This window comes from Chiloscyllium plagiosum, chromosome 9, assembly GCF_004010195.1.
Source record: "Chiloscyllium plagiosum isolate BGI_BamShark_2017 chromosome 9, ASM401019v2, whole genome shotgun sequence".
Classification (NCBI taxonomy): domain Eukaryota; kingdom Metazoa; phylum Chordata; class Chondrichthyes; order Orectolobiformes; family Hemiscylliidae; genus Chiloscyllium; species Chiloscyllium plagiosum.
In genome coordinates, this window is record NC_057718.1 from 45,558,322 (window position 1) to 45,572,391 (window position 14,070).

At 41.0% G+C, this 14,070-nt stretch overlaps 1 protein-coding gene across 3 annotated transcripts in view; it reads right to left on the reverse strand.

Moving 5' to 3' along the window:
• The window catches only part of smyd2a (SET and MYND domain containing 2a), a 58,097-nt gene extending 45,322 nt beyond the window's left edge, over positions 1 to 12,775 (reverse strand). Inside the window, exons 1-2 of one of the 3 annotated variants that reach the window (XM_043695834.1) lie at positions 12,385 to 12,775; positions 5,210 to 5,273 (exon numbers count right to left, since the gene is read on the reverse strand). In XM_043695834.1, the coding sequence (XP_043551769.1) occupies positions 5,210 to 5,273; positions 12,385 to 12,533 (213 nt within the window). In that variant the 5' untranslated portion in view covers positions 12,534 to 12,775. The remainder of the gene's footprint in view (positions 1 to 5,209; positions 5,274 to 12,384) is intronic. The other 2 variants (XM_043695833.1, XM_043695832.1) reach the window with 2 other exon arrangements.
• Between the last annotated feature and the right edge of the window lie 1,295 nt (positions 12,776 to 14,070).

The following is a 14,070-nucleotide window of genomic DNA, read 5'->3' on the forward strand; positions in this document are numbered from 1 at the left end:
CTTCCAATTTAGGTGCAATCCATCCTTCTTGTACAGGTCACTTCTACCCCAAGAGATTCCAATGATCCAAAAATGTGAATCCTTCTCCCATACACCAGCTCCTCAGCCATGCATTCATCTGCTCTATCCTCCTATTCCTGCCCTCACTAGCTTGTAGCACTGGAAGTAATCCAGATATTACTACCCTGGAGGACCTCCTTTTTAAATTTCTGCCTAACTCTCTGTAATCTCCCTTCAGAGTCTCAACTTTTCCCTTCCAATGTCGTTGGCTCCAATGTGGACAATGACCTCCTGCTGGCCCCTCTCCCCCGTGAGAACATTCTGCACCCTCCGAGACATCCTTGATCCTGGCAACTGGGAAACGACACCATTCTGCTTTTTCTCTGCTGGCCACAGAAACAGGTGTCTGTACCTGACTACAGAATCCCCTAACACAATTGATTTCTTGCAAGCCGACGTACCCCTCGTTACATTAGAGCTAGTCTCAACACCAGAAACCTGGCTGTTCCTGCTACGTTCCCCAGAGAATCCATCACCCCCTACATTTTCCAAAACAGCATATCTGTTTGAAATGGGTATATCCACAAAAGACTCCTGCCCTAGGTGCGGACCTCTCACCCTTCCTGGAGTTAACCCATCTATGTGACTGGATCTGAGACTTTCCCCCCTTCCTATAACTGCCATCCATCACATACCGTTGCAAATTCCTCATCGCTTCTATCTGTCTCTCCAAACAATCCACTCGATCTGATAAGATTTGCATCCAACAGCATTTATGGCAGATATAATCCACAGTAACCCTTAAACTCTTTAACCTCCCACATCTGACAAGTAGTACAGATCACTGCAAAGACCATTTTTGCTCCTTCACAATCTACAGACCCAGAAAATAACACCATCTTATTCCTCTCCAAACACTGCCCCAGGTTAAATTAATAGCTATGGCTTATATTTTCAGTTTAATCAAGAGACTTATCTCCAAAAACTATACTCACTACTGCAGCCTCTCTCTTGGACAGACTTAAAACAACAATTAACTTATCTGATTCTGTGCTGTGAACTTCGCTCAATAGCTCCTCCAAGATTAGTTGTGAATTTCACTGTTTGTTAAACTTTCCCAGATGCACTCAGATGTCCAGTGATACACTAATTCAAACAGCAAAGGCGGTAACTGTGCAGGTTCTCTTACCGACAAAAACTGTAGTACAATATTTTGTCCAAAAGTGTGACTCTAACCAGCTGAGTGTCTTCAAATTTACTCCTACTGCCTTTATACTCTAAGGATTCACTCGATCTATCCTGTCCATACTTGACATATGTTTCCTTCTTTTTCTTGTCAAAGCCCTCAATTTCTTTAGTCATCCAGCATTCCCTATACCTACCAGCTTTTCCTTTTACCCTGACAGGAACAAACTTTCTCTGGACGCTCATTATCTCATTTCTGAAGGCTTCCCATTTTCCAGCTGTCCCTTTACCTGTGAACATCTGCCCTCAATCAACTTTTGAAAATTCTTGCCTAATACTGTCAAAATTAGCCTTTCTCCAATTTAGAAATTCAACTTTTAGATCTGGTCTATCCTTTTCCACCACTATTTTAAAATTAGCAGAATTATGGTCGCTGGCCCCGAAGTGCTCCCCTACTGATACCTCAGTCACCTGCCCTACCTTATTTCCCCAAGAGTAGGTCAAGATCTGCACCTTCTCTAATAGGCACATCCACATACGGAATCAGAAAATTTGTGTGTACTCACTTAAGTTCCTCTCCATTTAAATCCTTAAACATTGTGGCAGTCCCAATCTATGTTTGGAAAGTTAAAATGCCCTATCATAGCTACCCTATTATTCTTACAGATAACAGATCTCCTTACAAATTTGTTTCTCAATTTCCCTCTGACTGTTAGGGGGGTCCATAATCCAATCACAATAAGGTTATTATCCCTTTCTTATTTCTCAGTTCCACCCAAATAACTTCCCTGGATGCATTCCGGGAATATCCTCCCCAAGTACAGCTATAATGCTATCCCTTACCAAAAGGGCCACTCCCCCTCCTCTTGCCTCCCTTTCGGGAGCATTTGTAACCTGGGACATTAAGCTGCCATTTCTGTCCATCCCTGAGTCATGTTTCTGTAACTGCTATGATATCCCAGTCCCAAGTTCCTAACCATGCCCGGAGTTCATCTGCCTTCCCTGTTAGGCCTCTTCCATTGAAATAAATGCATTTTGTTTTATCAGTCCTACCTTGTTCTCGGCTTTGTCCCTGCCTGCCCTGACTGTTTGACTCTCCTTTGTTCTCATCTGTACCAGTCTCAGATTGATCTCTTTCCTCACTATCTGCCTCCATCCCATGCCCCCACCTTACTAGTTTAAATCCTCCCAAGCAGTTCTAGCAAATCTCCCTGCCAGTATATTAGTCCCCTTCCAATTCAGGTGCAATCTGTCCTTCTCGTACAGGTCACTTCTACCCCAGAAGAGATTCCAATTATCCAAAAGTGTGAATCCTTCTCCCATACACCAGCTCCTCAGCCATGCATTCAAATTGCTCAGTCTTCCTATTCCTATCCTCACTAGCTCACAGCACCAGGAGTAACCTAGATATTACTGCTCACGAGGATCTCCTTTTTAAACTCTTGCCTAACACTCTATTATCCCTTCAGAATCTCATCCTTTTCCCTTCCAATGTCATTGGTTCCAATGTGTACAATGGCCTCCTGCTGGTCTCTCTCCCCCGTGAGAACATTCTGCACCCTTTGAGACATCCTTGATCCTGGCACTAGGGAAGCAACACACCATTCTGATTTTTCACTGCTGACCACTGAAACGTCTGTCTGTGCCTCGGACGAGAGGGTCCCCTTACACAATTGATCTCTTGGAATCAGATGTACTCCTCATTGCATTAGGGCCAATCTCAATCCCAGAAACTTGGGGCTGTTTGTGTCCATTCACTTCCTACATTTTCCAAAATAACGTACTTGTTTGAAGTGGGGATAGCTACATACGACTCCTGTACTACCTGCCTACCTCTCTTACTTTTCATGGGGTTAACCTGTGACTATATCTGCGCCTTTTCTCCCTTCCTATAATTGCCATCCATCACATCCCCTTGCTTTTGTAAATTCTTCATTGCCTCCAACTGTCTCTCCAACCAATCCATTCGATCAGATAGAATTCACAACCAATGGCATTTATTGCCAATATAATCCTCAGTAACCCGTAAACTCTCCCTAAACTCCAACATCCGACAAGAGCATACATCTCTGACTTCTCAATGATGGCATGAATAGTGGTGTATTGTGGCTTCACAAGGTGTACCTCATTTTGGGAGAGTCCTGGTGCTGTTCAGGGTACACTCTCCTCATGGAGATTGGATTTGACCTCTGATGATGAAGGGCTTTTGCCCGAAGCGTCGATTGTTCCTGCTCCTCAGATGCTGCCTGCCCTGCTGTGTTTTTCCAGTACCACACTCTCAACTCTGACTTGATAATAATAGAGGGAGGGATAAGCTGGCCCATGAGCTTATCAATTGCAATCAAATACAATTCCACTATGCCTTCTGATGCCATCTGAAGCTGTTTAGCAAGACAGTAGTGCCACATTACATCATGATGAACATCCTCAAGTTGAAATAAAAACAGAAAATGCTGGAAATACTGAACGGTTCAGCCAGCAGCTGTAGCAAGTTATTTATTTATTTGGTGAGCCTATTGAGATGAAAGGCTATCTTAGACTTATCATACCGCCTGGCCTCAAAACTAGACCAATGTCAAACTTAACAGCATTCAATTCAACATTACATACAATAGACAATCAGAAATTCAGAAAACCCCAACAGTGTGGAAGCAGGCCATTCAGCCCATCACATCCAAAGTGACCATCAGAGCTTCCTACCCTACCTGTAGTGCTGCAATTCCCATGGCCAATCCACCCAACCTGCACATCATTGAACACTATGGGTAATTCAGCCTGGATAATCCACCTAACCTGCAAACCTTTGGCCTGTGGGAGGAAACCAGAGCAACTGGACAAAATCCACGTAGACAATCCCAATAAGGTGACCATTCCTTTCTTATTTCCCAGTTCTATCCAAAGTAACGTTCTTGGACATACTCCCATGAATATCCTCCCTAAGCACAACTATAATGCTATCCCTAAATCAAAAACGCCACTCCTCTCGTCCCCCTTTCTCTCCTTCCTCTTACATATATACCCTGGAACATTAAGCTGCCAGTCCTATCAAATCAGGTTGACAACAAACCCTTCATTATAACAGAGGAAAACGAAATACAACAGGTTTTATGCAAATAAAAAAAAGGGCTGTAAAGAACCAAAAAAAACTGGATTGTAGTAGAAGCCAAGAGAGATTAAAAGATCAAAATAGGGTTTGCAGTGAGGTTAAAGCAAAAGAAACAAAAAGATAAGCTCAAATGGACAGCAGCCATCTATACGGAAACTAGTGACTAAAGAAACAAATTAAACAACAAAAGAGAGGCAAAGCTGATGATCTAAAAACTGCTGAACTCCATGGTGAGTCCACAAGGCTAAAAAGGAGTACAGCAAAGAAAGAAGATGCTGTACCTCAAGCTTGTATGAAGCTTCATTGGAACACTAACACAAAAAAACAAATCAAGAGTGGGAACAAGGTGGAGAACTGCAATGACAAACAGGAAATTCAAGGTCACATTTGTAGACTGGGCAGAGGTGTTCTACAAAACGGTTACCTGATCACAGTTGGTCTCTCTTACATATGTGCGTATCTTCTAAAATCTGTTATGGTCTTTACTTAAAAAAGTAAAATTCCTTTAAAGGTTATCTTACCACAAAGCCAAAGACATCAAAGCCAAGCTTATGAATGTTGCACTTCCTCTGGATATCCTCTTTAAAAGAGAAGTTGCTTCTTAAATGACCAGGAATAATCCAAAGTTAATTTTTTTTCTCCACTGATGGAACACTGACTAACTGCAATATGCCACTGTCCTCCTTACGGAGGATAGCTAACTATCTGGGACATTCCACACCTCCGGAGTGAATTTCTAATCTGCCTCACTGATTCCTAAATTTACCAGAGAGAAGCACTTCTTGCATACTGCATGCTTTAGTGATGGATATAAAGCAACGCAGCCAATTAAATTACTTGAAGGAGGTTCCTGGCACACTTACAGATGTCATTTTCATATTGTATTATTTCTGAATAAAGCACAAACTTGAATCTTACCTGACAGGTTACATTGCAGTAGAATGCCAGTTTACAACGACCACACTTTGCCAAACCCTCTTTTCTGGAAGAGAAGAGATGACACATGAACTGGGTCAAAGGCTTTACAGAAGCAGCTTAGTGGTGAGGCTCATGATTTGGCACACTGCAATTCCCTACTTTTCTCGGTGGAGTCTGAATTGTCTGCACCCAGAAAATCACCAGCACAACCATATCCAGTAGTTGAGGGTTATAAATTTTGTACAACTTATCTTCCAATGTACATAAAAAAAGTCTGACCCAATTTAACCAAGGAATCCCAAAACAGGAAAAATTGAAAGCTTAGACATATGGAAACGGCAGAAACATAAGAGCATCTTGGAGTTTCCAGCTCAAGTGCAGTCACCAGTGACTTTAGATTACTTACAGTGTGGAAACAGGCCCTTTGGCCCAACAAGTCCACACCGACCCGCCGAAGCGTAACCCACCCAGACCCATTCTCCTACATTTACCCCTTCACCTAACACTACGGACAATTTAGCATGGCCAATTCACCTAACCTGCACATCTTTGGATTGTGGGAGGAAACCGGAGCACCCGGAGGAAACCCACGCAGACACGGGGAGAATGTGCAAACTCCACACAGAGAGTCGCCTGAGGCGGGAATTGAACCTGGGTCTCTGGCACTGAAGCAGCAGTGCTAACCACTGTGCTACCGTGCCGCCCACTGAAGTACAACATTCAAAAATCAGAGGCAAACAGCATTGCCAGACTTAGCCACCACTGAACCACGGCTGACAAAAGTGGAAAGCACTCTTGTCACAACCAGGCATTCTCTAACCAATCTGCTCAGATATTACTACACACCCCTAGAATAGGTGGGATTTGAACTCAGACTTTCTGGCTCAGAGGTTTCTCCCATGCAATATTTACCCTTCAACCAGTGTAAATAAAACATACTTGTTCATTACTACATTGCTGTACAAGAGATCTTGTCTTGTGCACACTGACAGCTATTTCCAATCCACCACAAAATTTCTAAGTTTAAAAATCACAACACCAGGCTATAGTTCAACAGGTTTATTTGGAAGTACAAGCTGTCGGAGCACTGCTCCTTTGTCAAGTAGCTGATGGACTTTAGCCTGGTGTGGTGATTTTTAAACTTTGTCCACTCCAGTGGAATACTGGCACCGCCACATCATTAAATTTCTAAAGTACTTAATTGGCTACAAATATATTTGAGATAAGTAAGATACATTACAAAAGGTGAGTAAACTTTGTGACAATTCAGGATAATAGCCACCAACCACAGATTCTAGTGAATGCAAAAAACACAAGGAGCATTCAAAATTTAGAACCTTCCCAAAAATTGCAACTGATGGTAAATCAACTGATGATTTTTAAAATCAGATTGATGGAATCTGATGCCCAAAGATTGATGGAAAGAGGTTATTCCTATTTACAGAGGGATCGAAGGCTGAAGTGACCAATACTGTGCACAGTACTCCAGATGAAGCAGTGCTCTGCATAACAGAAGCGTAAGCTTTCTACTTTTATATTACATTTCCCTGTAATAAATGATAACATTCATTAGATTTGCTCATTAAATACTGTACCTGCATATACAGGGACAAAGATACTCATCCATTTCATTGCTCTGCAATCTCTCATGATTTATCATTTGTAAACAGTTGAGATCCCAGCACCAATCCCTGTGGAACACCACTCATTATATCTTGCCAACCTGAAGAATTTACATTTAAATCGCTGCTTCCTGATCACCAGCCAAATCTTCCATAATGTTACACCCTACACCATGAGATTTTATTCTCTATAGGAATGTTTCACGTGGCACCTTATCAAAGGCCTTCAGCAAATCTAAGCAGTGGTTCATCTTTTCCATAGCAGGTTATTTGCTCAAAAGACCTCCTTCAAACATAGTTTGCCCTTCACAAAACCATGTTGACTCAGCCTAATTATTATTTTGAACTTTTCCAAATGCCTTGCTCTAAATTTCTTTAACAGCATCCCACCCGGACCCAAATCCCATCTTATCCCAGTTACCCCACATTTCCCATGGTGAATCCACCTAATCCGCACATCTTTGGACTGTGGGAGGAAACTGGAGCACCCAGTAGAAATCCATGCTAACATGGGAGAATGTGCAAACTCCCGAGAGATAGTCACCCAATGTTGGAATAGAACCCAGGTCCCTGGGGGTGCTGAGCAGCAGCAACACTAACCACTGAGCCACTGTTCCACCCACAGACATCATCTGGCCTGCCTAAATCCCCAACCTCAGCCAATGTGTCTCTCCTATTTGAGCCGAAAACATATTGCTCAAGGAAGTTTTACTGAATACATTTTATAATTCTTTCTACTCCCTGTCTTCCATTTACTTGAACTATTTAAATATCAATTGGAATAATTAAAAGTCCCCTAGTACTACTACTTGCACATCTGATTTCCCTTTCAATATTTTCAGATTTAATCGAACATCCCCAGTCATCCTCAAATTTAAATCAAAATAATTCAATTTTTCACTCCTCAAAAAGGATACCCTTATTTCCAACACTACTTTTTGCCACCCCACCTTCCTCCCTATTATCCTTCACTACCTTTTCCAAGCTAATACATCCCTGAATATTATTCATTCGCTCCAAAATCAGATTCCATTAAAATGTCTTTGAAAGCATATCCCAAAATCATTATAAGTAGAAGTCTTTTCTAACAATGACCAAAGAAATAGAATTAAGAAGAAAAAAGAAAAAACTTAAAATCTCTCCACATCTATGACTGAAATTCTTCTACTGTCAAAAGGTCCATCAGGACCAGGGCACTCCTCAACCTGCAGCTTCAACACTTGTAAAATCAAATTCTGCATCAATGCTACAATTCTTCTGTTCTACTCAAGCGCACAATTTTAATAAGAGTCCTCTCAATAGTCAATCATAGCAACCTCAACAAGATTTAAAAAGTGCAAACAGTAACCATCCTAAATTTATCTTTCAGCATTAAATCAGGATGGGCATGGATGAGGCTGCTCGTCGGATGCTGCCTGAATTGCTGTGCTCTTCCAGCACCACTGATCCAGAAGATGGATGGGGAGACAGACAAGGTTTTTTCCCTGGGGTGTGAACATCCAAGGATAGAGGGGATAGATTTTAAAAAAGGGACCTAAGGTGGGGATCTTTTCCACACAGACTGGTGAGTGTATGTAATAAGCTGCCAGAAGAAGTGGAGGAGGCTGGGACACTTACAGCATCTGGATGAACATATGAATATGAAGAGTCAAATGGGACTGGATTTAATTAGGATATCTGGTCAGCATGTTGGACTGAAGGGCCGGTTTCTGTGCTGCATACCTCTATGACTCTGCAAGTTCCTTTTGAGCAATACGTGAGAAAGAAAATAGAATGAAGGCTGATATAAGTCTGACAAAAAATTGCAGATTGATACAAGCCTACGAAAATTTTTATTTTGGAAACATTTCCAGAGAATGAACAGATATACATTTGCTAACCAACCTTTAACCCCAAATTTCGATGCTCACTAAATTTCTGCTGTAGCAGAAATTCTCTGGCTTTTAAAGAAAATGCACTTTCCTGGTCAAGATGGTGGCACTTCTTATGATCAAATCTGAAAGTAAAATTTACAGAGAAGACAGGAAAAGAAGTGACTTAGAAAAAACAAACATGTCTATTTGCTCTAGTTCCACAAAAACAAAAATCAGCATTGCAGTTGTGCATAAGCACCCCCCACAGCATGACCCAATTGAGAACACTGCAGGTGTGCTGCCGACTATACCTGACCATCAACAGTTATAGCAGCAACACATCACTTCCCAGGATGAGGCTGTGTTCAGTTTAAGTTTTTAAAAAGAACAAAAGAAGCAGAGAAAAAAAACTCAAACTGGAAAAGGAGTCTGCGCTTCGGCTCCCTAGATAACCAAAGACAGAGCTTAAAACAAAGAAGGGGGAGAAAAAAAGCTGACTGAACATTTTAGTTGAATTATTCAGTAGACAACTAAACTGAATATATAAAAAGAACAGAGGAGAATTGAAGAGATGAATAAATGAAGGTGCTGGAGAGAAAAGGTATCGGGACAGATTAATAGGCAATGTGAAAAGGAACTCCCAGATGACTTGACTCCCTTATATCAAAAGTAGGTTTTGGGGAAGAGTCAGACCAATTAGGTACAATATGGAGAATTCTTCTGCAGGTAGAGGGTATGGTTGCAATATGAAAATGAGCACTTTGTTTTCACTGTAGATATAGCTGCCAATGTAACAACAAGGAGACAGAGAAAGTGGATGGATAAAAGGGAGGTATTTAAAATGTTATCCACAATCAAAGAAGTCACCTATCTGGGTAGATAGCACAAGATGGAAGAGGAAAACTCTAGTCATAATCTTACAATCCATTAATACAGAGAAAGAGCCATAGATTTGCAAATGGGGCTCGCATATTCATATTCAAAATGAGAGAGAGTGAGGTAAACACAGCTATTACAGACCAGTCAGTCAATCAAGTGTTTGTGGTAAACTAATACAGATAATATTCCGAAAAAAAAAAACTTTCACTTGAAAACGTGTGTCAATAATGTCAGCCAGCATGGGTTTGTTAAAAGCAGTCAATCACATCAAACAGAACCGGAGTTCTTTGAAAAACAAAGAGAACTGAAAGTTTTGAAGTTGATATTGCGTATATCGATTTTCAACAGGTGTTTGGTGAAGTACTGTATAATAAGCTAATGAGAAAAATTATGTGCAAGGGATTAAGTGGACAGTGGCAATAGTGATATAAAATTGGCTACAAGAAAACAGAGAATATCAGTAAATCATGTTTTCTTGTGATGCAGCAGTAATATCCCTACCGATGGATCTCAAGGCCCAGCTTCAAGTCTAACCTGCTCCAGAGGTGTGTACTAACATATCAGAACATATGAGAAAAACGGTTTAAAATTTTAGAAAACATAAAAGGGAAGGGTAGAGTGACCAGATGTCAGCATGACTACTCTTTACTTTCTTATGTGGATATATGAAAACGGAACAATTGCAAAATTGCTGGACGATGTGTAGCTCAAACAGCTGCAAGATATGAGCCGAGTAAAAAGGAGGATATATTGGCAAAATGAGCCAACACGACAGATGCAATATAGAATTTAAAAGAGAGACGTATTGAGGAAGAATGGGGTTGTTAAAAAGGACACAGAATTATTGGCTTTATAAGCAGAATTTTAAGTTATCTTGGGAATGTGACTTGGAAGTAGTTCTGAGATTTACATATTATTCGAAACCTGCAGCCCATTCTAAAAGATGGGAGACTTAACAGCAATCTAGGTTTGTTCAATATCTTATCAGTTGCATGACAGTATGATCTTTTACTATAAAGTCTGTGTCTTATGATCCTGCCCCACTTGCTACCCGACAAAGGGGCAGTGCTCCAAAAGCTGATACTTCCAAATATACCTGTTGGAATATAACCTGGTGTTGTGATATTTAACTTTGTCCACCCTAGTCTGGCACCAGCATCTCCTCATCATCATAGATTACAAAAACAGAGAAATGGTGTTTATTCTTTCTTAATTGAAAAAAAAAGGTGCAGCCGCAGTTAGAGCATTGTAGCTAATTCAGGTTACCATTTTTTTGGCAGAAATGATGTCACTTGGGACAGATGGCAGAAGACATACTCGAATAGTACCAGAGTTGCAAAAATACAATTAAGGGACACAAGAGCATTTGGGGCTGCTTCTGTTAAAGCAGAAACATTCATGGGAAGATTTAATGGAAGGGGTTTAAGAGTAAATGAAGCAAAACGTGTCAGTAACTACACAGCAGAGATTTAAAATTTAATCAAAAAAAATGCAGAGGGTCCAATAAACAGAATTTAAAAGAAAAAGAAAAAAAAAGTTTTAAATTCACTGAAATGTACTGCTTGAAAGGATGCTGGAAGCAAGTTCAATGGTAACTTCCAAAATGGAATTACATCAATCTTGAAGGGAGAATGTTGCAAAGTTCTAGAGAAATACAGAGAAATTAGGCTAATTCAATAGCTCTTAAAACAGCTAGCATAGGCATTATGGACCAAAAGATTGCTGCAGCAATCCTATGAACCAGTACTCCTGCAGGGTTGCTTATTTTCAGGTACTGATTCAACATCAACTGTACTTAGGCAAAAAAAGTCAAGCTTTAATACAACTACAACCTGCACTTACAATATGGCTGCATCGATATGGGATTAGGCCCTGCCACCAGAGGGCAATAAATAAAGTGTCCATCTAACATCAAAAGTAGAAAATTCATAGAATCAGATAATTCAGCCCATCATGCTTGCAACGTGCCAGATCTTACAAACAGTTCCACTCCCTGCTCTTTTCTCATGGCCCTGCTAATTCTTTGCACTTCAGATATCTACCTAACTCTCTTGAAAATTACTATTCAAACTAACTCCCATCACTAGTGCATTCAAGATCATAACATCTCTAAAATTCTCATCTCTGATCTGCTTACTTTAAACATATAGCTACTGGCTACCACCTGCCACTACAAACATTTTGATTGTCTGAAATCATGAAGGATTTTAATAATATAAGTGTCTTATAAATTTATCTGAATTCTCCTCATCCCAGAATCATTTTCACACGAATTCCTCATTTCTCACATTATTAAGAATTGCAACAGCAGTTACCCTTCAGAGCAAGCATTTAATTTGCTGCAAAACAGTTTTCAAAAAACCTTTATCATATGAATCGTCTTTTCACATTCAGAACCTCTCCAAGTCTTCAACTTAAATGAACCCTCAGATTCCATACCAGTTGCAATTTGAGTGAAACCCACTTCAGTTCTAGTTACGAACACACAATACAAATAAAAAAACTCCAAGCAATATAAGGAGCAAGGATCATATTTAGAAGAGTCAGTGCTCATATAGAGTTAAAACATCCCATTATGATACTACAGTAACAATTAGACCTGCAAGTACTTATTCTCTGACAATACTTGATAAATTCCACTAAAATGCTTCTTTTTTTTGCAGCACTGGCAACCTTTGTGAACTTAGTGTGGTTACTCCACGTAGTAGGAACCAGAGTGAAAGCGTTGCAGTTATATTATGGGATCCCACTGACTATTGAGAAAACATTGTTCACAGTCCCAGCAGCTGCAACGCCAGAGGTTCCAATACAACCCACATACCGAGCGAAGCAGAGTTCGCAGTGATTTCCCCGTTCGTTGACAGTCAGGACATGGGTATAGGCTGGGCACGTGAAGACCAGCTCTCCGATCGCGAACTCTTTGCGAGCCTGCAGCCCCCGTCCTTTCCCCTCGCTCAGGAACCTCTCCATGGGCCCGGCTGCTGCTACCGCCACGGGCTCCTTCTGCAGCAGCTAGCGCAGGCCTTCTCTCAGCCCAACCCTGCTTCAGTCTGTTCCGCAGAGAGCACACTCCATAGCTGCCGGCCTTACTCACACACTCAGCGGCGACCAGCAGCAGCTACTTAAATGGAATCGGCTGAGCGCTCCCTGCTGATTGCTGCAGTGACGGGCTCCTCCCGCTTCCCTGCTCCTCCCCAGGTCCAAGCGCTCGCCTCTATCCAGGATGTTCCTCCTGCGCTAGGATAACCCCCCGGGGGTATTTACTACAACTCATTGACTTCTTTCTCTCTCTCAATCTCACCGAAAAGTTCAAAACCTAGTTTTTACATCGGTGCAATTTTGGTGCTCAAAAGGAACAAAGTGGAGTATGTTTAAAAACCATGTGTCTACAAGATTTAACTTTCTTTAAAAAAAATAGAGATTCAAAACTTAGTGTTTAAATCGGTGCAGTTTTGGGGATTAAAAGGAACAAAGCGATCTGTATTGAAAAAAATGTGTATTTAACTTTTTTTAAAAAAAGTATTGGCGTTCATCCTGTCCAGCACGTTCCCCAACACCATGTTTTTCAATTTTGTTCTGTTCCTCCTGTTTGGGCGGGGGCAGAGGGGACTCGTAGATTTGAGGGAAATGAAAATATGCATTTGTTTTACACCATCCATAATCATGTCCCAAAGTGCTTTACAGCCAATGAAATATTTTTGAAGAATAGTCCCTGGGATGAAGTAAATGCAGCAACCATTTTGTATATAACAAGCTCTGGATTGGGATCCTCTGCTTCCGTGATGTAGAGATAAAAATTTACCAGAACGCCAAGGTGAATTTCCCTGATCATCTTCAAAATGGAGCCATAGTATCTTTTACATCCACCTGAGAGTTCAGATTGGGCCATATTTCATCAAAAAGGCAACATCCACAAAAACTTCAGAACTGCCAAACTTTTTATACAAAAAGCAAATTAATTTCATTCACAAAAATTAGCTTCTTTGAAATGAAGACAGTAGGAGCTTATCAACATGTTGAGTATTTTAATTTTACAATGCTTAGGTCATACAGTGGGACTTGAGTGCACAATTTGCATATTCAGATGAGAGAATTTGATAAGGTTCCCCATGGTAGGCTCATTCAGAAGGTCAGGAGAAATGGAATACAGGGGAACTTAGCTGTCTGGATATAGAATTGGCTGGCCAACAAAAGACAGCGAGTGGTAGTAGAAGGAAAATATTCTGCCTGGAAGTCAGTGGTGAATGGTGTTCCACAGGGCTCTGTCCTTGGGCCTCTACTGTTTGTAATTTTTATTAATGACTTGGATGAGGGGATTGAAGGATGGGTCAGCAAGTTTGCAGATGACACAAAGGTTGAAGGTGTTGTTGACAGTATAGAGGGCTGTTGTAGGCTGCAGCGGGACATTGACAGGATGCAGAGATGGGCTGAGAGATGGCAGATGGAGTTCAACTTGGATAAATGCGAGGTGATGCATTTTGGAAGGTCGAATTTGAAAGCTGAATAC